Source organism: Periplaneta americana, chromosome 8 (genome assembly GCF_040183065.1).
Source record: "Periplaneta americana isolate PAMFEO1 chromosome 8, P.americana_PAMFEO1_priV1, whole genome shotgun sequence".
Classification (NCBI taxonomy): Eukaryota; Metazoa; Arthropoda; class Insecta; order Blattodea; family Blattidae; genus Periplaneta; species Periplaneta americana.
In genome coordinates this window covers 163787700-163815164 of record NC_091124.1, presented here as the reverse complement: position 1 = coordinate 163815164, position 27465 = coordinate 163787700, and the positions used below count along the sequence as shown (strand labels likewise).

General features: G+C 35.7%; 1 protein-coding gene across 28 annotated transcripts in view; it reads left to right on the top strand.

Moving 5' to 3' along the window:
* Window positions 1-27465, top strand: part of cac (calcium voltage-gated channel subunit cacophony) — a 1051854-nt gene that overhangs the window by 485425 nt on the left and 538964 nt on the right. For 27 of the 28 annotated variants that reach the window (XM_069834011.1, XM_069834005.1, XM_069834017.1 and 24 more), the window contains exon 3: window positions 15134-15239. In XM_069834011.1, coding sequence (XP_069690112.1) covers window positions 15134-15239 — 106 coding nt within the window. Of the gene's footprint in view, window positions 1-6896; window positions 7039-15129; window positions 15240-27465 lie in introns of those variants that run through there. The other variant, XM_069834014.1, reaches the window with a different exon arrangement.

Sequence of the window (27465 nt, the reverse complement as noted above, 5' to 3'; positions counted from 1 at the left end):
GAAGGCCGTATGGCCTTAACTCTGCCAGGTTAAATAAATCATTATTATTATTATTATAAATAAATCAAATAAAATACATTTAAAAAAGACGCGTATGCTCATAATACCAAGTGGTATTGTGCAATGTTCAAACATGAGAGAGAAAACCAAGACATTACAAACTTCGTCTTATTCCATATGAAAATCTAATCGCAAGATATATGCTCAATCCTTAAGCAGTTTAAAATAGTGCCCTCCAATGTTCGAACATGAGAGAGGCAACCAATACTTTATAAACTTCGTCTTATTTTATATGAAAAACTAATCGAAACATCTATTCCAAAACATGAAATGGTGGGAGTGGGCGAGTATTTTCATAACAAGGTAGAACAAATACGACAGGCCTTCTGCAGAGCGACCATCGACGAATGTCGAACTTTGTCATACTCGACTGACTTGAATTGAACATAGTGCCGTAATGCACGAAGCTAATACTTTCATCATCCGTATAGTCACACAGTATTATTACCAAGAAACTATGATTTATTTTAATATTATCTGAAGAATGTAATTATAGCTATTTTCTGTCGGTAATTGGTATAGTAACAACAATAATGTATTTTTTAAATGTAAAGTGATACACCTATATACACGTATATTTTTGTCGATGTTAATCATATTTTTGTAACAAAAATTACCTGCTCTTACATCTAAATAAAACATCACAAGATTTGTTCTAAAATCCTTACTCAGCTAAAAGCATGAAGGGATGGAAGGGGAGAATAGGAGAGGCCAGCGAACTTCAAGGTCACAGATCATACAAGGCACAAGTTCGAGCAATCTGTGATTGCTGTGAGAGATCCGCTTCTTCAAAGCCAAGCCCCTATAGCCGAGGCTGCGCAGAAGTTTAAAGTAGGGACAAATTGAAGCTTGCGTCCGCCGCCGGTAGAAGCACCGGCTAGCAGACGGCTGTACTATGCAATGTTGAATGTTTAATATATATGTTTGGTGTCTCTTATAAATCAATCTGAATGGATAAATGAAAAAAAAAAATCCTATTAACATTTAAAGCGACCACGTTATGAACATAATCAAGCTTAGTTACCGTTAGTTTGATATGAAACGGAAGAAAACTGTAACAATTTGATACCGTAACTCAAGATGTTGTATAGTTATTTGACAACATATAGAGCGAACAGAAATACAAATGCATCTTGTAGTAGGCTAATTAGTTCAGACGAAAAGAAAATTATTAGTACTAACTCTAATTAACAAAATACTGCCTGTGTAAGGCATTACATTAGGCCTATATTGTAAACGCGTTTCCTTTAATGTGGACGAGAAACGAACAATTATTATTTATCCGCTTCCATATCACATAATATACACCTGAAAATAAAAACATGTACTTACGTAATGTTTTAGTTTGAAATATAAGTAAGCCTACCATGCATTAGCTTATTGTCACAGCTGTAGCATGAAATAAACGTCACATGCATGAATTAGTCATACAGGGTTAGGCCTAGTTAAAAGTCCCGCACCACCTAAATAACTTTTGAAGCATGTGGTTCAGTGACATGAAACTTGGTATGTGGGGATAACCGTATACTAGGAATTCAATAATAGTATTACCTAGTTTTTTTCTACTTCCGGTTAACCGGAAGTAACGCCAACTCTCTTATTTAAAATTGAACACTCAATAGATTTTTTTATTTTTGAATAGTGCTCATTAAGAGCTTTTCAAAAAGTACCCACACTTGATACTTCTGTACAAATTCAGTGTTGCTAAGTCAAGAAAACAAAAAAGTGTATCGAATATTAAAATAATAAAATACTCCTTCCTTAACAAAAATAAAACGAAACTAGCTCACCTTCTAAATTCTGTGTTCAAACCGGTAGCCCTCAGCTGCTTGACAATGTGTCAGTCGATCATAGAAACCATCTAAGGAATGATTTAACCAGGCTTTAGAAATATCTTACACCACTTCCATTATTCGATGCTCCAGATCTTCTAAGTTGTTGGGTCTTTCTCGATATACTACTGATTTCAAATGACCCCACGAAAAGAAGTCAAAAGGCGACAAATCTGGGGATCTATACTGTTTTCGCTGTAAGAAAAATCCTAATGTAAACATAAGCACGTGGCTGTCATACCCGTGATTGGCTCCCAGTCGAAACACTGACATGACGCAGGAAAATATAGTTCGTATTTGGAAACCATAATCTTGTATTATTTCAAAGTAAAAAATTGAATTCTAGTTGTTAAATACGATGAAACATATAACTTCACTCATATGTAAAACGATATGTAAAAGAAAAGCTGCTTTTATATTTTGTTATGCACTATGAACATGGATGAATACAAACAGTAATACCGAGGTAGTCTGTTCTTGTAACAAGCTGGCGTCACTGAGCTCCTAGTTGTTCACGTAAGCACATGCTACTGTAGTATGGCTTCTGCACCCTCAACTGTCCATTGTGAAGACATAAGACTTAAAAATAATTTAATTGCAGTAATTATAAAGTAAATGTTTCCTAAGCAAACGAATGCATAGTAGTGAGGTTAGGCCTACTTGACGAGTAACGGGAAATGTTTAACATGAAACAGAATGTACAACAGTAGGCGGGAACAAGTGCTGAGAATCTATGGCGCCAAACAGCGGCCAATGAAGCCTCACTTCAGTCACGTGCTATTGTTTACATTAGGATTTTTCTTACAGCGAAAAGATTATAGCTGGCCACTCTATGTGACATCTCCTACCAATCCATCGTTGTGGAAAAACCTGATCTAAATGCTCACGAACACTATGTCCATAGTGAGCTGGAGCTCCATCTTGTTGGAAATAGATGTCATCTCTGGATAGACGATGATTGGCTGGATGTGGAAACAAGTTTGCGATGGCCGGTACTACTTGATTTTGGAGCAAATCCAAGTATCTATTAGAATTTAGCGTTTCTCTAAAGAAGAAAGAATCAATAATATGGCCAACAATCATACCAGCCCAAACATTAAGTTACTGCGTGTGATTCTCCTCCATTCATTGTGATTTACGTCTGACCAATATCGGCAATTGGGTCTGTTGACAAATCCATTCAGGCAGAATGTGACTTGATCTCAGAATAGAATTTGTCTAAGAAAAACCGGATTGTTGTTAATGCTCTCCATCGTTAATAAAATTCATAAAACTGCACTCTTCTGTCCTCGTTCTTTGAAAGTTCCTGCAAAAGTTGCATTTTATAAGGGTGTTGCTTGGCGCTTGTAAGGATTTTCATGTCAGAACTTTGGCTTATATTAGATTTTAACGCCAAATTTGTAGTAGAACTTATGCATTTTCTTGCATACGGAGGAGAACGTCCAATGAAGTATTATAATCAGTTGCACTTTTCGGGCGACCTCTGTGCTTCAGTGGCTGGTCATGATAATATCTTTGAAAAATATTGGAGTGCAAGAGGTCAAATGACTTTATTGTCAAACGTCTGGCATTAGAAAACAACAACTTTTCGGGCGACCTGATCTTGGTAAGTCCTTTACACTTCCAGTTTCAGTGAATTTCCTTACGTTCGTTGTCACTGTTGTACGTGGAACTGGATTGCGATCCGGCTGCATACCATTAAATAAATTCGCCACCTCTCGATGAGATCGTTGTCTGTCTCCATAGCCAAAAATCATTAAATTTTGAATTCTTTCCCTTTCGCTCAACATCAGACAGAATTATTTGACACACTAGAATGTCATATTCAATTCCTTAAATAAGATGTTTGTATCAATAAACATGTTTCGATGGATATAAACAATGGGCAATCAAATGACAGCAAAGAAAAGAAGCGTTTTACCCGTTGCTTACCGGTTTTACCCATATTCCATGAATATAAATAAAGGACAGTCAAATAACAGTAAACAAAAGAAGCGTTTTACTCGTATTATTCGTTAGACCTACACTTTTGTTTTTTTTTATTATTATTTAGCAACACTGAATTTGTACAGAAGTATCAAGTGTGGGTACTTTTTGAAAAGCTCTTAATAAGCTTTATTCAAAAATAAAAAAAATATATATTGGGTGTTCCATTTAAAATAAGAGAGTTGGAGTTACTTCCGGTTAAACCGGAAGTAGAAAAAACTCGGTAATAACATTATTGAGTTCTCAGTATATGGTTATCCCCACATACCAGGTTTCATGTCACTGAACCACATGCTTCGAAAAGTTATTTAGATGGTGCGGGATTTTTAACTAACCTTGTATAATAGAACTCAGGCCTAGTGTACAGAACATCTTGCCGATTGATTCATTATTATTATTATTATTATTATTATTATTATTATTATTATTATTATTATTATTATTTTATTATTAACCTATTATTATTTTATTATTATATTATTATATTATTATTATTATTATTATTATTATTATTATTATTATTATTATTATTATTATTCACTCCTTTAAATGTTGTCTTACAACTTTTTTTAACGTAAAGTCGGGTTGCATTGGTAACTTTAAGCTGTATGCTGACATCTGCTCTTTATGTAGTACTTTCTTTTATTTGGTTATTTAACGACGCTGTAACAACTAAGATTATTTAGCATCAATGGTATTGATGATAGCGAGATGGTATTTGGCGAGACGAGGCCAAGGATTCGCCATAGATTACCTGACGGTTGGGGATATCGGAAAAACCAGATAATCAGCCCAAGCGGGAATCGAACCCGCGCCCGAGTGCAACTCCGGATCGGCAGACCTTAGTCGACTGAGCTACGCCAGTAGATCTTTATGTACTTCTATGATCATTTTAGCAAGTTTAAAATATGATTCTCGGGAAGAATCTGGGATCCATTTTTAAATATGTTCCTACAGTTGTAAAAAGATTGTACAAGTGTTCTACTGTTAGATCACATTGTTTTCACACGATGTAAAAGTGGGTGGTAATATGCCATTATCCTCTGCCAACATCTGTATAATCGCTCTTTTACTTAAGCGGCATGAGTATTTCTATAATCTCAGATGATAGTATGACAAGACTCCCACTATTCTTTCGTTAAAAAAAAAAAAAAGATATTTTGTTTACTGTTGGTACGTACCATAAACTGAGTCTTTAGGCTTATTACACCATATTTTCTTAATGATTTAATAACTAAACCAGCAATGCATACAATCACATTTTCACAATATTCTGTCATTGAGAATGATGTAAGAATGAGAGAATTGCAACCAATGTCTGCAATTGAAAGTTCTAAAGAGTCATATCGCCTCTGATTCTCAAAACACTGAGGATTATTATTACAGTGCGTTAGGTGTTTGGAAAGTACCATTGGGTATATAAGCATTTTTTTAGCGGACATCCTCCTCTTTGTAATATAATTTAAATAAATTATTTACGTATTTTCTGACGTATATAAAATAACATAAGTAAAAATATTCCATGTATTCGGTCACAGAAAATAGAAATAAACTAATAAGTCTATTTATGAACAATAAAAGGCGTATATATTTAAAGCAATGCTTAGTTGCAGTTTTTAGATTTACTTATTATACGTCAGAAAATACGTAAATAAGTTTAGTTATATTACAGTGAAGAGGGATGTCCGCTAAGAAAACGCCTATATACCCAATGGTATTTTCTAAACTCCGAATGCTTTATAGAAACAATCATTTGTGCTCCCATAGCGTGGCATCGCACGTACCTGTGCGAGAGGTTTCAAATTTGTGCACGACACCAGCGCCAATTGTATATCTAGATATATAAATATAACGTCTTTATTCAAAGCAGACTTCGGTTCTTGTCACGCTCGACAAACTTGAACCAAACATAGAGCTTGAATTGCACGACACTAGTATCTATGGAGACGCAATGTTTCGCCGTGGGTTTCAGAGCCCTTGAGTACTTGCAGCCTATAGTCGGAGTCTATATACATGTATTAGATTGTGCTATAGTTTCCTGGTACCATCCATACATTAACGGCTTGCTTGGCGACCTGTGAGACAAACAACATGTTTATTAAACTGTTAATTAAAACTTATGCAAACAAGTAAAAACAAAAAATATAAACTCAACTCGCTAGAAATCAAAATAATTCAATTTTGCACCATCGTGCAGCTGGAAGAGGTAGAGAACATACTCAGTAGCAGCTACGAGTGCACCATGGTGCACTGTGTTCTCTGCGGGTAGAGACGCTAGCCCCAGGGTACTCTGCGCTGACGACCCCTGGTGTATAGTATAGTAACCAAACTTGGCTTTCACTGGTGTAAATTGACATCATCATCATCATCCATCATCATCATCATCATCATCATGTCTTTCACACACGATGTAATCACAGAAGTTCAAGCCTAGCCTATATAAATCAACTAAAAAAAATAGATGTTGTGAATAACTAACAAAAACAACAGATTCCTTATAGAAAGTATTATTATTATTATTATTATTATTACTATTATTATTATTATTATTATTATTATTATTATTATTATTATTATTATTATTAATATATACGGACTGGGAAACATCATGGGTTGGGAGCCAAATACATGTACTTACTTATTTGTATTCAGTCCATTTTGAAGGATTTTATAACTATTTATGAATTAATAATTAATTTATAATTTTACTGATTTCTAACTTCGTCTTAACAGGAAAATATTTTGAATTGGCTACATTGTTCTTTCCAGTGTTGCTAATTCAGCAGTTTCCCTGCTAGATCTGGCGTTTTTCAGTGTTCGTTTAGCGGGTAAAATTGGTGAAATTTGTATTGCTGCTGTAGAGATTTAGCGAATATTTTTCATACAGCGGCAAAATAACCTCATTTTACATTGAAAATATAACAATTTAGTGCTTATTGCACTGTTTTATAACGACTTTTGAAGAATCGTGTTGGCGACACTGGTACAGTACTTTGTTTTCCCGCTTTAAGATGGCGGTGCTACAACAAATGTGGTTTTAATTGTGACAAATAGAATTAATCATTAACATGTCATCAGTAAGTAGTTAAGAAAATAAAAAGTGTTATTTACAAACGTGAAAAAAATAAAAGAAAGTGGACTGAAAAACCAAGAGTACCAGGTAGGTGAACTACAAAGATAAAAGATTTGTCTATGAGAACAAGGTTATGTTTGCAGATAAGTTATGTGCATTAACATTGTGTGGTGAAGGTTAGGGCTTACTTAAGTCCCAGCCACTATAGGAACTTGATAAAATACCTTAGATTTATAATATTGATTAGTAGAAATTGATATGATCACTGGGACAGCAATAAGCCCACCCAACCTGCCCTAAATATGTACCTTATATACGAAAGTCGTCGTGCGTGAATGAAGAATACGGTCATATTTCGTTAATATAACAGTGGGTTTCATTGTCGCCAACATAGTAATAATACTACACACATAATCTAACCTATCACATAATACTACACACCTGTAGTAACATTCCTCACGTTTAGTATAATTTCGTTTGCATGTATTGCCGACCTGCTACTCGTATCGGTAGCCATCTAGTGGAAGTGGATCGTAATTCCAGGAAGAATCCGAAAATATGGCGAATGTAGAGTATCCAACGCCCACTGAACGAATATTTCACTTTTATCACTGCCAATGTTGCGCTATAATCGTATATGCAAGGTAGGCTATAACAAAAACCTAAACTAACCAAACCTAACCTGTCAAAGAAGCAACAAGTTATACTAAATATGTGTAAAATTGGCCTATGTCTCTATAGTGGGCGGGACATAAGTAACATTGACCATGTTATGCCTTGCATATACGAATCAGTGACAGGTTAGGTTATTTATTTTATTGGGTTATTTTACGACGCTGTATCAACATCTAGGTTATTTAGCGTCTGAATGAAATGAAGGTGAAATGAGTCCGGTGTCCAGCACCGAAAGTTGCCCAGCATTTGCTCGTATTGGGTTGAGGGAAAACCCCGCAAAAAACCTCAACCAGATAACTTGTCCCGACCGGGATTCGAACCCGGGCCACCTGGTTTCGCAGCCAGACGCGCTGACTGTTACTCCACAGGTGTGGACTGGTTAGGTTAATGAAAATTGTGTAAGAATGTGCTCTTTTTGGTTGTCTGCCTACCTTTGGTAATGCTATTGTGAAGATTTATCAAAAATGTTAGTAGACTATATGATTGAAGTCTTCAAGATAAGACTGTCATAATAATAATAATAATAATAATTATTATTATTATTATTATTATGGCTAGGCTAGCTTAGCTTAGAAAACGTCAAGGCCCTCTATACCGGCCGTCTATGTGAAGATGAAGATGACAGCGATTGAGCACAAGATTTTCAAGCGCTGGGCAAAGGGTGATGATTTTTTGTTTAGTAATGTTGTCAGTACTGATCTATAATAAGCTAAGCTTAGTGTAATGGCGGATGTACAAAAAATGTTACATTACAAAAACTGTGTTTTTTTCATTATTATTTGATCTGTTTCACTATTTTTTAATGCTTATTCCATTAATGCAAGTTAGACATATAGGCCTATATGTGGGCAATTCCACGGTAACGAAATTACAATAGGGGTATTTTTCACATTCAATGCTCAATTTGCACAGTTTATTAATAATTATTTTGATATCCAGTAGCATAAGATCATAAAGAATTTTTTCACTATCTTATGATTATTTAAGAAATTCTGAATCATTTTTACTGTTTTATATAATTATGTGGTCAAAATCCTGGTAAACGAATTACAGAAAAAAAGACACGCATTTTTTACCTTTATATTTAACATAAAAATTCTTTGAATCTACAATCCTGTGTTAAAATGTAATGTTTTGCCATACAAGTAATAGGCCTACCATCTAGTGTAATGAAGACTATTTATCATATGATTAAAAAAAATCTACAAATGGCATACATGCTTTGTTTTATGAAGGGTACAGTAACGGAATTACATTTCTTGGTAACGGAATTACATATAGCAAGGCAAAAATAATGTGAGGCAGATATAAAATACTGCGGACGAAGGATTAGGGAAACAACTGGTAGTGTCTGAGGACAGGAGCATAGACAAGACTAATGGAGGAAAGGCAAGAGAAGACATGAGAAGAACGAGTGTAGGAATGAAGCGACTACCAGATATTAGTGATTGTGAGGACTGAATAGATAGGGCATTGGAGAGGTTATAGCGAAGAAGAAGAGTGCTAAAAAGTGAGTGCAGAAAAGTTAGGGGTGGCAAAAGTGTAAGAAAAAGGAACAGAGAAGAAAGTGTTAAGTGTAAGAAGATAGGGTAAGAGTGTAATAAGATAAGCTATCACACAATGAATACAATGAGAATTAAAGTGGGGAAAAAAAAAATATATATATATGTGTACTGTATATATCTGAACAAATGTGAAGTGGAATGAGAGAGAAATTGGAAGTGTAATTTAAGTGAATTAGATATTTGATGTTTTTCAGTGTTTTGGATTGGGAGTAGTAGCGGGGTACTATAACTGTAGGAGTATTATCGAAATAAATATATGGATAGGGGTAATAAAATAGGAAATTTAGGAAATGGAAGGGAAACAGTCTAGGTAGGAGGGAGAGAATAGAAGAGGATAGAGGGGGAAGGACATATAGCAATTCAGTCATAACAGAACATTAGAAAGCAATCAAGAAATTCTCGGCAAAGAATACCTTAATAGAAAAGAGTTATATGTATAAAGGGATGGTGGATCGAAAAACAGAAATGTGAAGGTCCACCATAACTGTGAATTGTAAAGTTGAATGACAAATAAATATCAATATCAATATCAATATCAATATCAATATCAATATAGCAAGGCAACATCTCAAGCTTTGTAACTTAACAACAATGACATGTTTACTGAAAATGACTGTAATAATATGGAACCGACTTAAGGATCTCTCATTTCCTGTTATAATTAACTAAAGATAATTAGCCTACATTGAAAGACAGAACATCTCCCTGTCGGTCAACTTCAGGCTCTGGTACAATTGGTACATCATTTTTCATTGCAGTTGCATCTCGCAGCACTATCTTTTTTTATCATTCCTTCTTCACCAGCTAGAAGTTGTATTATAACTTTCCTCTTCCTTGGTGATTTGGGAAGATGTCTCTTAAATCCTTTGTTTAGCTTTTCCTATAGCTTGAAGTGATAATTTATTTGGACTGCCATGTGATTCCATTGAGTTTTTTTTATTGGCTCTCTATGTTTTCTGACCATTTCCCTGTTAATTTTTTTAATTTTTTTTCCTCTTTTTGAGACATTTTCTCTATACGAATCTTCTTCCGAATTCTGTATTTTTATTTTGCTTTATTATATATATTTCACTTTGTCTCTTTTCAGCTTTTCCCTATAAACTCTCATTTTTTTCTTTTGGTGTTAGAGGCATTTCGAACATCAATCTGTAAATAACATGAGCATGAACAAAAGACATAAGTTTATTTGCATGAAATTGAAATTTTGTATTCAGGCCTGCAATTTGTTAAAGATTTGTAATTGAAATTATTCTTATATTGCAATGTCTTCACTCAAAACAAGACCTAAAATTACACATTTGCTTGTAACTATGTGCAAGATACCATGGAGATAATATGCGAGATACAGAATTACATTAATAAGGCCTAACCAATTTGAATATTACGAAATGCTGCCAACTTGGAAGATAAAGAGCATAAAAATCAAGTAGAACAATGTGTTATGTATAGATTTCAATAAGGAGAAAGATTTGAGAACCTTGGTGTAAAGTTTTCCCTGTGGATTTGAGTAATGAGAAAGTTTTGAGAAGCCTAATGTAATTCCGTTACTATGATTTGTAATTCCGTTACTGTTGACTGTAATTCTGTTACCACCATTAACCTAATAAAAATAAAAATAAAATTTCAATAAAAATCCTACACGTTTGTCCCATAATATAAATAGAAAATCCTGTAATTCATTATTCTTACTTTTCTTGTTAAGGTAATAAAGAGAAAAAACATATTTTTTGATAACGGAATTACTTTTCAAGGAACATCTTATTGAATTAGTCATTAATATAAAATAGCCTAGCCTATATGTTCTGCAATGAAAAAAATATGTTATTCTTTTCTGGTTCCTTTAATGTCTAAGGAATGTAAACAAAACAAAAATAAATATTCTTTGTCAATTCATATTCAGTGAGTTCCTTTTAAAATACACACACACACACACGCATATATATATATATATATATAGCCACCAGCATGACTCAGTCGGTTAAGGCGCTTACCTGCCGATCTGAAGTTGCGATTGGGCGCAGGTTCGATCCCTGCTTGGGCTGATTACCTGCTTGGGTTTTTTTCCGAGGTTTTCCCCAACCGTAAGGTGAATGCCAGGTAATCTATGGCGAATCCTCGGCCTCATCTCGCCAAATACCATCTCGCTGTCACCAAACTCATCGACACTAAATAACCTAGTAGTTGATACAGCGTCGTTAAATAACCAACTAAAAATATAAAACAAAAAAATATATATATATTTATATATATGCAATGAGGAAACAGGCTACTAGTGACTTGGGTGAAAATTTTCGTGAAAATATGAAAACCTGATAAAATAATTGTTAATCCCGCTTGTGAACATGAAACTACATATATTTACCTGCAATTTGGTATATTTTACATATAGATTGCATGCATTTTAAATTTTCATGTGCATGTCCACTTGTGGAATTACCCATGTGTTTTCAGATTACATCACATCATGTGTTTTGTATCCCCATGTTTCCTTCTTTCACTACAAACTATATTACGATGTGCCTCTAATTTAAAACATAATTTAGGACATTTTCGATCAATTTTCCTTTTTCCAAATATATCCCTATAAAATCCTTAACTTCTCAGCTTCATCTTAAAAAAATCCCTTATAAATTCAACAATTTTCACTTCGGAATTCACCAGAACTATTTGTGTGCTAGTTTCTTCATTTTGGGAACTGAGTCATCTTTCGTGCTGTGATGTAAATTTTTCAGTGCTACCAATGTACGCAGATCATAGGCCTATACTACAACGCAAGTATGCATTTCGTCCAGAGAAAATACTCATCTTTTACGAAAACACTCAACACTTTTGCTCTACCCATACAGGGAGATTTTGCAAGTCGTGTGATGAATCCAAAATGGCAAGAGGATTCAATCATCATCAATTCCAAGAGCTTCTGACCCAGAATGTAAAATGGATCAAGCGATATTGCTTATTATAGTGATGTGCATTGGTTAAGCAGAGGAAAGGTTCTTAAAATAGTCTTTGACCTAAAGAGTGAAATTACAGCACTTCATGGAAACCAAGGATAAGCCGATTGCAGAATTCAATGATGCAAAGTGGTAACAGACTTTGCCTTTGTGAGCAACAACTCTCTGCATATGCATGACCCAAATATGCAGATACAATCCTAAGATTAACTGGTGTGCACTGTGTTTGGTCACATCAAAGCATTTGTGACCAAACTCAGACTTTGGGAGGCACAACTTGCAAAAAAGACTTAACTCATATTAAGCTTCTCACTGAGTCAACTGTTTGCCACCTGATGAATATGTCATGTTACGAAGTGAGTACAAGAGAGATTTAGTTATTTTCATAACCAACAGTCTTCTTTAGATTTATTTTCATTGCCGGTCTTAGTACAAATGGTGCTGGTTGATCTCCAGAACAACTCTTCCTTCAAAGAACAATTATTCACTGTGCCCTTGCTTACATTTTACAAAAACTACATTTCTAAGGATCTGCTAATGGCTTCATTACCAGATGCAAGGCACTAAACAACAACAACATTTCTAAGGATGCATTCCCTAATAATTTTTGCCAGCACATTTCAAAGATGTGTGCTTCGTTAGGAAGCACATACTACTTATGTGAGCAGTTCTTCTCTAGAATAAAGCTTGTAAAGTCCAGGACAAGAATATTCTGCGCATATTGACTTCCAACATTGGTGCTACATTGACAAGCTGGTCAAGGAAAAACATTGCCAAGTTTCCCGTTGATATTTTTAAAAAGTTAGAGAGACCATGTTTTCTCCATTAAACATTCATTATTCAAGTATTCATTGTATTTGCTCGTATTTATCATCAATATTTTCGTCATTAAATTCGTTAATCGCATTTTAATGTTAGGTAGTTTTTTTTAAAATGACTGGAGGGTTATGGCAAAGAGCTCCAAGGACCACCTGTGGCCCATGGGCCATTCATTGAAGACTCTCTGCCAGACCAATCATTAAGCATTTCTTTAGTTTGCCAGTTCGCTGTGCTGTCCAAAACAAAAATCATTGTATCAGCCTGTTCATGTTGGCATTGGTAGGTAGCTGAAAGGAGATTTGATTCAGTCATTCATTCCATCAGATTTTTCTCTTTAAAGGGCATAGCTACCTGTCTTGTGGCAGGGTCTTCAGTGTTGTGAAAAGAAATATAAGAAAAACTGATACAGTGTATTGCTAATGGATTACACAAGGGTAATGATCCCTTCTAGTTCTAAAAATGCCTTCACAGTACAAATACTAAATAAAGAAGACATTATCGAGTTCAAATCTTGGTGGCCAGCACATTAGAGGAAAAAGTTGTCTGTGGAAACACAAGGAAGTGAAATCCCGAGAGAGATAAAACAGAAATTTTCAATTTCAAAATTCAAGGAGTTTTTTTTTTTTTTTTTTTTTTAATAGCAAACAGAATCTTGTGTGCTCAAAGCTCGAAATTTCATTGATGGTTTGCAGGAACATACATTTAGACTCTAAAAATCTAATCCTGAACTGCCCATCTGAACCAGCTTTCCCTACTGAAGTGCCTAGATGATTAGTGACAAATAGATGGCCAATTTGAATAATTTCAAGGGAAAAATTGTTCCATGGCCGGGTATTGAACCTGGGTTCTTTGGCTGAGCGTGCCAATGCTCTACCGACTGAGCTACCCAGGGACTATACCAGACCCTGGCTCAATTGCAATCCACATACCTCAGGTGGGTTGACAGAATGCCAGAGTCCAGCATTGAGTGCACTCTTACTGTGTGACTTAAATGTGTGGTTTTCTGTTATTATACAAATCTGACTTTTCAGGTATAACTCCCTGTAAAGCTGGCTTGAATAATTTAAAGGGAAAAATTGTTCCAGGATCGGGTATAGTTCCTGGGTAGCTCAGTCCGTGGAGCATTGGCACACTCAGCCATAGGTCCCGGGTTCGATACCCGGCCCTTGAACAATTTTTCCCTTGAAATTATTTAAGTTAGCTTTATCTGAAAAGCCAGATTTGCAAAGATGGCTTTTTTTTTTAAATTCGAGCTTTAGCTTCCTCACTCTGCTAAAGATCAATATTTTATTGCAATTTGTACTCCTAGTCCACTTACGTAGATAAATAATCTAACTGAAGGTACTATTGGACTGAGCTCTGTAGCCTTCTTAGTGCATAAAATGAACTCCCTTACTAAAATGTATTTTCATCTCCCACATATTTAATAAATAATATCTCAAAACTAAAAATAATAAGAAGCCTCAATCTTTGCAGAAAAAATGTACTTATCATCCAATTTAGACAGAATAAAATATTCTCCTTTAGAACTATGTGTGAAGAATAATTTAGTGTTTTCCATATACTGAAAAATCACAGTGGTTGGACATGAGGGATTTCTGAAATGTAATTCAATTAGTACCAGTAGCTATTGTTAAAATTCTAATTGTTACAGCAGCCTAGTTATTGAGAATCTGATTGATGTACACAGAAACTTCTCTCAAAATGATCTCAATGTTGGTATAAAACTTCGTGAATTACTCTGTGTTTGGAGATACTTATCTTAAATAAAGACATAGAGTAGATGCAGCGATAGAGATAAGATTAGAGACCAAAGTTAAGGTCAAGGCTGACATCCAAAACTCAAGATTGAAGTAGATATCAATATTATTACTCATACTCTTTTAAACTAGGCCTAGTTGTTTTCCATATCATTTCTTTTTGACAACTCACGATCACTATTATCAACAGCCTGGTTATTTATGATCCTAGTAATTTAAATTGGAATAATAATTAGTAGGTGTTGGTAATTCTGAGTATCTGTGTTCAGCTGACTTGTTAGTCCTTGTATTAATTGGTTTAATGTCTTTTGAATTGGGCTTATTAGAACAGTTCCAGTATGTTGAACAATGTCCGTGAGTATGAATTTTCTCGATAAAGATTTCTGTGTTATAATTCCTTAACAATAGCCACTCCGTTTGAATATGCGGTGCTGCTCACCATCATTGCCAACTGCGTGGTGTTGGCGTTGGAAGAGCACCTGCCGTGCAAAGACAAGACCATTCTGGCTCAGAAACTGGTGAGTATATGTTCTGATTTCCATATGATACATTTCTCTTCGTATTTCATTTCACTCATTGTTATGTTATAAAACTATGTTAAAAAATTACAGTCACATTTTCTTCTTCTGCCAAATCAAGGATTGGGCACAAGACCTGTTCCAAGGCTAAACTCTGTATTGATCAGTGCAGCTCATCTCCAGATGTCCTAGGTTGCGTTTCCCGTTCATTTTACTTTTACATTTCACTTTTTTTTTTTTTTGCAATAATCTTAAACTCCCATGATAAAAATATGTCATGCCATACAAGGGCTATGTTTTATTTTGCTGTGTTTCAAACCCATGTTTAAAAAATGCAGTAATTTCTTTTTGACAATACAGTTTTAAAATCTCACAGCCAAATGATATGTAGGCCAGACCAGGGGCGCACCCAGGATTTGGTTTTGTGGAGCTTCAGAAAATAGGCTATATTGTACTTGTCCTCCCAGTCGAATGAGACTGCCATCAAGATAGGGGTTGTAGCGTGCAGTTTTGGAGCTTGTTGGTAGGTCTATGTTTGTTGTAAGTGCAACATACTCAACAGTAAAACTTTCTTGTTGGGCCATGCGAATGCACTGTAGTCTTGCAATCTCCAACTCTTTAGCTGTCAAATCGTTCTCACTTTCTGTGAGTCTCTGGTGTTCTTTATGAAGCAACTCGTATCAGTCTCCAATAAGAACTGAATCTCGTAGCATCGATTACAGGAAGTGCAATTTCAATATGTAGGAATTCTTCATGTAAGCAGGGAGATGCATTGTCACTTCTACTTTTTAACTTCGCTCTAGAATATGCCATTAGGAAAGTTCAGGATAACAGAGAGGGTTTGGAATTGAACGGGTTACATCAGCTTCTTGTCTATGCGGATGATGTGAATATGTTAGCAGAAAATCCGCAAACGATTAGGGAAAACACGGAAATTCTACTTGAAGCAAGTAAAGTGATAGGGTTGGAAGTAAATCCCGAAAAGACTAAGTATATGATTGTGTCTCGTGACTAGAATATTGTACGAAATGGAACTATAAAAATTGGAGATTTATCCTTCGAAAAGGTGGAAAAATTCAAATATCTTGGAGCAACAGTAACAAATATAAATGACATTTGGGAGGAAATTAAATGCAGAATAAATATGGGAAATGCCTGTTGTTATTCGGTTGAGAAGCTTTTGTCATCTAGTCTGCTGTCAAAAAATCTGAAAGTTAGAATTTATAAAACAGTTATATTACTGGTTGTTCTGTATGGTTGTGAAACTTGGACTCTCACTTTGAGAGAGGAACAGAGATTAAGGGTGTTTGAGAATAAGGTTCTTAGGAAAATATTTGGGGCTAAGAGGGATGAAGTTACAGGAGAATGGAGAAAGTTACACAATGCAGAGCTGCACGCATTGTATTCTTCACCTGGTATAATTAGGAACATTAAATCCAGACGTTTGAGATGGGCAGGGCATGTGGCACGTATGGGCGAATCCAGAAATGCATATAGAGTGTTAGTTGGGAGGCCAGCGGGAAAAAGACCTTTGGGGAGGCCGAGACGTAGATGGGAAGATAATATTAAAATGGATTTGTGGGAGGTGGGATATGATGGTAGAGACTGGATTAATCTTGCTCAGGATAGGGACCAATGGCGGGCTTATGTGAGGGCGGCAATGAACCTCCGGGTTCCTTAAAAGCCAGTAAGTAAGTAAGGAATTCTTCATGTTGTCTTGCTTCTGGAAGTGTCAGGTCCTTTTGAGGTGGTGTGCTCAGCCATTGGGAGTGGTGGTGTCATAACCAAGTACTTCCATTCCACCATTCGCTTAATGTGAGCAGAATGAAAGCTGTGATCCCTATTGTCAGATGATCAGCTTGGTTATCCTTTCCCAGGCAGTGTCACCTTAGGGATGGAGTGGTGTGCACTTGAATTTCCATTACACGGTTGCTCACAGAGGTTTTCCATCTACTGAGATCACTGCATATCCACCCTAGAGCGATAGTTGCGCCTGTCCTTAGAGTGACCTTTGTAGCATCAAATCCTGTCGATTTGCAGGAGTAACATAGGAGTCTGGCTCCTACTAAAGCTGCGAGGAGCTACTCTCGGCAGTGTCACTCTTTTAATTGAAGCGAGTCAGCTTTTGCTGCATATAAGCTGGACTTTGATGACATTCTGTTGAGAAGAACAAATATACAGGGCGGCTCAATAAACTCATTCTGAAGAGTCACAGAAAACGTGAATCTCATAAGAGTAGTGGTTTCAAGTACCTGGGAATGGTTTTATCAAGAAGTGAAGATAGTGAAGTCGTCCAATTATGCCAACTAGTCGCAAGATCCAAGGGTAATATTTCATCCCAAGTTATTCCTCTCTTCCAAATGTCTTGAAATAGTATTTTCCCCGATGATGGAGATTGGAGTCAGCAAAAACCAAGAGAATCATAGAAACTAGCAGTTGCTTGCAGGATATTTCTCTTTGTAGCGGGGTTTTCAGATATCTTGTACATGACGTTACTTTGGTGGAATGAAAGGGTATCAGAAACAGTATTCCAATCTGAATAATTTTTCCTTCCAAATTATTCAAATCAACCTGAAATCTTGATTTGCAGTATTCCAATCTATTCCGAAAATCTGGGTTTCAGTTTTAATTTCTTGGCCTTCAGCCTTCCATATGTGTTGTAGTTGCTTAGCATTAGTAGCCCATTTTGATAATGGTAGATAAATCTGTTTCATTAGCACAATCAATTCGTAGTAGAGCCTGATAATAGAATTTTCATCTTGAGTACCGGCAACAAAATCATCCATAAACATACTGGCGTCAATTAATGGGGCAGCAGTAGGGAAATTGGACATGTATTTTATGGCCAATTCTCTTATTGATTCAGAGAGTAAGAATGGGCTGTAAGTCAATCTGAAGGGAAGTCTCTGAAATCTGTATGTCTTTCTTATCTTCATCATTACATAGCTTCCATCTTCAGTAATGTTAATCTTGTACCAGAGAAAACGAGTCAAATTACTGTCCTTGGGGTGAAGAACCAGTTGCAAGAAAGCCTGAGTGATGTCACAAATAATCACGAATGGGTAGAGTCTAAATCTGAGCATTACTGAAAGGATCTCAGGGAGAAGGTTCGGTCCAACTTCTAAAATGTCATTGAGTGAAGGGGCATTCTCTTCGTGAGATGATTCATAAAAAACAATGCGACATTTTACATTTCCTCTTCTCTCCTTCTTTATTAGGTGGTGTGGAAGATAAAAGGTTCTTCTTGATCCTCGTCCGGTGCTACTTCAAATGTCCCTTTCTTATGTAATCGAACATTTGTTCTTCGTATGTGTGTCAGAAAGAATCGTTTCTCTCTAGTCGTTTTTCTAATGAGGTGAAGCATCTTTCTGCATTCTGGAAGTTGTTCGGAAAGGTGATGTCTTTCCTGGGAAGTCTAACAACTCTTCTTTGCTGATCTATGCAGTATGAACCATGGAAATCATGAGAATCTTCAATTTTCTGATGCTCATGGATCGGTTTTGTTCCTTGGTGATGCCTATCATTTCCAAATCCCAGAAACGCTTAAGAGTGTAGTCGGATGTGGGTATCTTAGAGTCCAAGTCGATAAAGTTTACCATGGCAGAATGTACATGAATGTCAGAGTGACTGCCACTGAATATCCAACAAAATATGGACAGTAACAGAACTAGGGAAGAGGAGAGGCGTATGGGTGCAGTATTCATCACTGTCTTCCAGTACTGATCTCCACCATTGAGGATTTCAATGAGAAGGTCGTCATCATTGGTCTTAGGGTCGGCCAACTTCAGCTTGTTTATTCTGCCTGTCGTACTAACATTTTGAGAGATACCTAGGTGATGAGAAAAGGAGTGGACACTCTCGAAGGCGGTAAGTGTTGCTTGTGTCTTGTTCCATATTCCTTTCAGTTTGAGTCCCACAAGACATTGGGTCGTGGTTGCAGAAGATGCTTCAGATACATTTACCTTTAATGGTTCAATTCTTGTACTTCCAGCTTCAATTCTTCGATAAGAGATTTGCTCATGAAGCTATACTTACTGCCACTATCTAAAATGCATCTGGTGACTTTGCTCAAACCTGTTGGTCCAACAATTGATACTCTGATGCATAGGTGCCGACTTTTGAAAATCTTGGGGTATGCTCATCATGTTATACTTTAAAACTCATAATTACCCCCTATATAATTATAGTAAATGTAAATGCTACAAAATTAACTTAAAATACATGATCACTCACCTAAATAGAGAGAGACTGGAACATGCTCCTCCTTACAGTTGTTTTGCTGATGAATTCGTTGATTAGAGGTTCCAGGTTCAGTTCCCTTGCAAGATCAGAATGGATGTTCAATAATGCTACATGATTTAACCGATCTTGGTTCATGGTGGCTCTGGTGTAAGTTTTCAGTCTTCGAAGTGCAGAAAACAAACGTTCTGCAGTACACATGGATACAGGTATCGTTAAAAGAAGTCACAATAATTTTACATATTCTGGTATCATGTTCTTCAGAGCTACACACTTGTTATCTTCTGTCCTACTCAAGTATTGCACTACACTTTCAAAGCTATCTAATGTAACATTATGTTGTTTTATCACATCCAACAAAATATCTCTATAAAGAGTCAGTCTTAGACAGTCAAAATCGTCACCGTAAAAAGAAGTAACGTAACTACTATCTTCTTTGCCTAATAAAAACTGTTCTATTTTGACAAGGTGCGACATTGTTTCGGGCGGAAATCTGCTTTTAAAGCTGCTTACTGTTTGATCCACTACCTCAAAATATAAAATTCGCAACTTTTCTTGAATATCTGATGAATTATGCTTGTCACCACCTCCTAATTTTAATGGCAATTTTCTAGGGCATGAAACAGTGGGGAGACTTAATTGCAATGCATCACACTTTTCTTTAGCATTTTCCCAAAGTGAAAAAAATGTATCTGTATTTCTGGCTCCTTCTATTGAAGACAAAACAGCATCTACAGAATTACGAGCAAGGCGGAATACAAATTTCTTTGGAATACAAAAATTAGCATCTTGATATGAAACAGAGTTTCAAATTTTTACAGACATTTTATAAATCCTTTAACTTTTGCACCAGCATCATTTTTTTCATCTTGCGTATCGTTAAGAAATTGCAAAAGAATTTCATAATTATTATCTATGCACAACAGAGACACAACACGCATGCACTATCTCATTGGACAGAACGGTCTTAAACCTTGACCAGCTTCAATGTCATGAGAATCTGAAAGCAATTGTTTAAGATTTCCGAATTTTCCTAGCCTCTTGGGTGAACCACGAATAAATGAAATCAAATCTTTGAGAATTGACAGAATATTTCTTAATACTGGAATGTTATTAAATGAGTCTTGAACAAAACTAAATTTAGGGAATGAGCCAAGCAGTGAATGTAAATAGGCCTGGGTTCAATTTCTTTTATCTGTGACTGTAATCCTTGCAGACAACCGTTAACGTTTTTTGCGCTGTCATAGCATTGCCCACGACAATTGTTCACAGAAATAGAATATCTTAATAATATATCCTTCACAGATTTAAACAGGGTATCTGAATCAGTTAATGGGAGCTCATAAAAACCACAAAACAACTCATGAACAGCAAAATTTTGATCGACAATACGAAAACAAACAGACATCTGCTCTCTAATTGATATATCGGATGTCTCGTCCAACATTAATGCATATAAATCATATTCTTTTATTTGTTGAATCAAAATTCTCTAAAGAGACATGCTTATCAATGTTATAATTTCATTAATTATGTCATGAGACATCCACCTGTAACTAGTCTGATTAAGCCATAGTTTCAGTTCGGGTACATCCTCGGAACGTAATTTCAGAAGATTGACAAAATTAGAAGACTCATCAACATGACCACGTAAGGCCAATCCTTGGCAAACCAAGAACAATATTGAAGTAAAAATTTTCCTTAAACAGCAGCGGCCTGCATTTCTTTTGCTTTAGAATGACTAATTGATGACAGAATATTTACTCCTTTTTTCATAGAATTATTTGTACTAACTGAACACATATGCAAATTACTTTTTTCGTGAGATTTGAATCTTTTAGAGCAACGGACCAGTCCTTAAAGCCGTATTTAACAAATGCATTATAGGAATCCTTGTTCGCAGTAACAGTTTTTGGAGGCAATCTCTTGTTTTCACACATAGATCTACACAGAAAACAATAAACTCTGTCATCTTTATCGTCATACTGAATCCATGTATATGTTTTTACCCAATGTTTTTGAAAAGTCCTGTCCCTGCAGCTGCCACTTTCAGTACTGGTATCGTTTTTCGTGGAATTACTAGAAATAGTAACAGGGATTTCATTGTCACAAGCTGATGAAGATGGATCACTTTTACTGCTACACGCTGTCGATTCAATATCACTATCACGATTATCAGTCGAAGTTCTTTTGTATTTCACTATATACTTATACATTTTAACACGCAAGACATGAAGACATAATTTCAAGCATAAGTGACACAGGTCAAACAGAACACAAACTAATGTCTAGCGGTCTACACGTTCTGACTTCTGACTACTTTGTTCAATTGTTGAAGTCTGGAAATTCAAATTCAGTATAAGTTACACTATATCCAACATGATTTCACAAGAAAAAATCTCTCCCTGGCTGTTGCGTTTCGTGATTGTTGCAGAGTTGCCAATTAAGGCACAAAGAACTTCGCCAAGTTGTTATAAGTACTGTCCATTTACTGAATGTTTTAGCTAGGAGGGATGGGGCACTCTTCGCAGCAGGTATATCCACTCACTGGTAACGTATGTGGTTGTGTCAAAAGGTTATCCTAAAAGAAACCGGTAATTAAATTCGTAGTATAAACGTTTTCATCGTATCGTACCCAACCGGCTTCATTTCTAGTTATTTAATACAATAATTAAAGGTTACCGCCTTCAGTTTACATTATTGACATTGGATACAAGTCAACAAATATATGCCTAACTTGGAGTCAGGCCACAAAGGGAAACATCGAAGGAGGAAAGTTCGATCCAGTGCTGTGGATTGAATTCAGCGTAGCTCAGTGGTAAGAGTGCTTGGTACGTAGAACCAAGGAGCCGGGTTCGATCCAAGGTGCCGGAGCGAATTTTTCTCCTAAAATATTAAGTGTCAATATTACAGATAAATTCTGTAGAACAAATTAATATATCTATAATATTCTCTCAGCTAGCAGTGCATAATAACTGTGGATTCCCAGCTAACAAGTCACTTAGCTGAGAGCGCTCCTAGTATAATGGCAGTTGACATTGGATACACGTCAACATATATATGCCTAACTTGGAGTCAGGCCACAAAGGGAAACATAGGAGGAAAGTTCGATCCAGTGCTGTGGATTGAATTTGGCATAGCTCAGTGGTCAGAGCGCTTGGTATGTAGAATCAAGGACCTGGGTTCGATCCCCGGTGTCGGAGCGAATTTTTCTCCTAAAATATTAAATATATATTCAATTGGCATGTGTTTGAAGATTAGGTAAAGTTTTGTTCAATAAATTGTAACTTATATCAAAATTACCCCAAGTTTGTAAATTGTAATTTACTAACAAACTATTAATGATATATTACTAACTTTATTAAAAACGTATTCTAAACTTGTATAATATACACATACATGAATTTGTTTACTGTATCACACCTAGTTTCCCAACAATATTGCTTTGAATGTGATGGGTCTTTTCACAGACTGGTAAACAGGAAACAGTATTTTCTTTACCAGGCAGTGTCAGTGTGAACAACACACATTTTTAACCCTCCATCATAGGCAATTGTGAAATAGGCAATATGTATTAAATTGGCATATGTTTGAAGATTAGGGTAAAGTTTTATTCAATAAATTGTGACTTATAACAAATTACTGCATTATACGCAGATTACCCTGACCCACCTGAAACAACACAATGGACACGAAATGCTAATCACGAGCAACTATCTGCAAGAACAAAATCAAAAGCTTCTCTTGAAAAACGAATGAGGTAGGGCTATTATTGAGGATCAAGAAACTCACATCGAGCACTTTCTTTAAGGGTAAATTGAATAACACAGAACAACTATAACTTGAAATTAAAACTATTTTGAGCAGAAGTTTATATGAGTTTTTATATTATTTTAGATACTGAATTTGTTCCTGGCGAGTATGTCATGTGACTTATTTTCATTGTGTCTAATGAATTGTACTCTTACAACTCGAGACAGGAGCAACTGATAATAACTCCCATACAACTGTTATGTCCAAATTTACAAAGCAGAATGACATTAACAACAGGCTCTCACTCAGTTTTAAGTACTCACTCCATGACTACTAAACAGTCGTTCAGTAATTAACAGTGTAACTTTTCTTATTTCTCCTTCTCTGACATCTGTATTAGATGTTGACTGTGTTCCCTTTTTCTATTTCTATCGGCTGTGTTTTAGGCATATGGTACCTACTTAAAATGTGACATTAAAAATGTTAATATATTATAAAAACAGGACGTTAAATCAAAACATTTTACCGGTACTAATAATTCTTTTCATCCAATAGATTCTATGAGATTCCTCACTAATATTAACAGTATCAATATGACAATAGAAGAAAAATCACTGATTCAATATGAAAAACTTATCAGATTACCAGGAAACAATTGGCATTCATACAATCCTCTCTGTAGATTGAAAACTCAGACAAGTTTCATATCCATTGTTCAAGAATTTAAACAGAAAATCAATATCCCGAATTTAAAAGAAAACTTACAAATTAAACCAAACCCTTTAACTCTATTAAATATAGAATATAATCTAAATTTAACAGAAGAAATACTGAAATCAGAAGTAAACACTGAAATACTGAAACAATTGTCTTTAGAGACAATTAATACTAGGTACCCTCCACAAAACTGGCTTCATTTATACACCGACGGATCCTTGATCTCCAGAGAACAAGGTGCTGGTGCAGGTGTTACGTGCTGTCTCTTCTCACTTTATAGATCACTTGGATATGGAACAACAAGTTTTGATGGTGATATCATTGCAATAAGTGAAAGTCTCAGGAATCTTCTATGCCACATCAATAAATTTAGGAATGCAGTTATATTGTCAGACTCCAAAGCAGCTGTTCTATCAATCGTCTCTAAACACACACCATCTCAAACAGCAGAAATAACTAAAATGCTCTCTCAGTTAATATCACTCAATAAAAGAATTGTATTCCAATGGATACCATCCCATTGTGGAATCCTGGGAAAAGAGAATACGGATGCTTTAGCAAAGAAGGGCGGCACTGCTACTTACAGACCTGTTACTAAATCTGCGTATTACTCTGTGAAGAAATTTATTAAATCTACATACTTAGACTTCGACCAACAAAATTTGATGACACAATCCCAAGGGAAAAAATGGAACTCTCTGCATCAAAATCCACAGTTAATTCCCGATTTACCACGAAAATCGTCTGTAGCTGCATTTAGATTGACAACAGGCCATGATTGTTTGGCTAAACACCTGCATAGAATTGGAATATATCAGTCCCCTAACTGTCCATTGTGCAACTCAAACCAAGAAATGGATTCGGAACACCTCAAAATCTGTGCTTCATTGGCTGGCCATGATAATATCTTTGAAAAATATTGGAGTACAAGAGGTCAAATGACTTTATTGTCAAACGCCTGGCATTAGAAAACAACAACAACAAGAACATAATTCTTTTCAATATCCATCATTAATCATTATTTCTTGACGAATTTTTAATCAGGTTCATTAATTTCGTATTGATATCTTTCCAAAAACTGGTAATACAACGCTTTGTGGCTCGAAACTCTCATTGTGTGAAATCAAGTTATGACTTAATTTCTAACCTTGATAATGAATGTGTGTATCTTCAATCGTATATACTGCTTTCTCTGTTTCTTTCAAACTATGATGGCTAATGGAAAGCAAAAGGATGTGGAGTTCAATTTGTTTATCATGATGCAATCACTGCTCAATTGACTGACTTTATGAAAGAAGCAGCTCTGGGATGGGTTTTCTACAAATACTTTAGTTTCTTCTGCTTTCGTTATTCTGTCATTATTTCATTTTCATGTTATCATCATTTTACAGTGCTTAAATAACTTCGATATTTAGAATAATAAGAACGATAAATAAATAAAGAATTAATTATGACTAATTAACATGCGGTATTTGTGGTGAACAAAGTGGATGATAATAGTCAGAATATTTTAGTCTATTCTGCAAATTTCATTCCAGCACTTCTCTATCTTCAACTTTTGTAGCCCTGAATAGCCTCCTTATTCTTCATTTCTCTGATTAATGATTAAGCTCTGCAATATGTTTTGACAACAAAAATCTACCATATTTTTCTGGGCATCTTCTGAATGATCTTTATTGATACATGACACCCTTAATAAGAAGTTAAGTACCAGTAGGATTTGTATTTTTTCAGTGCTTATATTTGCAATACTAACTAGGATGTAGGTATAAGTAGCCTTATCCTTTCGTGTGGTAGTGAACATAAAGTTTTTACAAAATCTATGAACAAATAACAGATCTTTTGTTAGGGTTACAACTGGACCTTGCAGCCTATAAGGCCTTTGCATGTTATACAGTGGCGTAGCGTCAATGTAAGCTAAAAAGCTCAGCTTCCCCAGTTAACAATAATTTCATAACAAACCTGCAGTCTATGGACAAAATTATTTATATTTATATTTACTGTGAAGCATTAAGATCAGAAGAAACTACAGTTCAAAAGTATTGGAAAGCACGACTGCTAATGGCTTCATTGCCAGATGCAAGGCACTAGACAACAACAACAACATATTTACGCGTTAAATATTGTGATGCGGCAGCTCAGAATGATTTGTGATGCAGCAGTAAACAAGAAGCCTGCACACACCAGCTTCCAAGCAGACTGGTTTCTTCTGTGTAATCCACCCCGCAGATTTTCCATCTCTTTCTAACTAAACTATCCTGGTTGCAAGGCTTTCAAGAAGCTAGCTTTGACATTGAAAATAAGTAGTTTCCGAGTTATCCCTTTTCGTCAGTTGTGTTCAGTTGAAGTGTTAGTGTGCATTGTGGCTGATATAATAAATAATGAGTGAAATAACAGTTCCTGACACCAATTTACTTGAATTTTTACGACAATTCTATTATCAAGACTGACTTAAGAACAAAAGTGTGATCTAAAAAACAAATGATCAACTCTCTTGCTGTCAATGAAGGACACAACCAAATGACAGATGCATACTTACGTAATGATACTAATACTGTATCTATTGACCGTTAATATTGTGATTTCTCTAAATATGACAGGGAGTGAGCTAATGTTATACGTATGTGTCTATTTGTTAGAGATATGTATAAACAGTGAAATCATATTTTACTACGTACCATTTGAGGTCATGCCTTATTGGTGTTACTTACCAATCTTCGACTGCTGACTTGACATTGACTACTATTTATTTTAAGACTCTATTTCTGCAATAAGTTTTCTCATATTGCATGAAAGACAACTTGAATAAGCTTCCCCTGCTCAAAATTTCATGCTACGCCACTGATGTTATAGTGCTTTGGGAGAGTCAAAACTTCTCAGTGCCCATCACGCTTCTAACTGAAGACTCTGCATTATACAAATCCCCCGAAGAAGGAGTGGACACCACTCGAGTGGGGGGGGGGGGGTGGAGGGCTGGCCCAATTTTTAGATATTTTTAGGGAGAGGAGGACACAAAATATTCACAATTTTTTTTTTCACGTGAAAGATTAATTTTGTTAATAATGTATTACTGAAATACAGTAGTAATTATGTTTCCAACAAGTTTACTATTAAAGAATTTTCTTCTTCTTTGTGGGGACATTGTAAATAAAATGGCCTTATCTTGTTGTCTCAGTACTTCTTAGAATTTCAACATTCATTAAAATATTGGCGAGCAGGGAGGATTCTGACATACTGTATGTTTGTGGAGCGGCAGCACAATTCCTGTGGGCTTCTGTGTACTTTACCACGAAATCACAATCTAATATTTGGTCCTACTTACTTACAAATGGCTTTTAAGAAACCCGAAGGCTCATCGCCGCCCTCACATAAGCCCGCCACCGGTCCCTATCCTGTGTAAGATTAATCCAGTCTCTATCATCATATCCCACCTCCCTCAAATCCATTTTAATATTATCCTCCCATCTACGTCTCGGCCTCCCCAAAGGTCTTTTTCCCTCCGGTCTCCCAACTAACA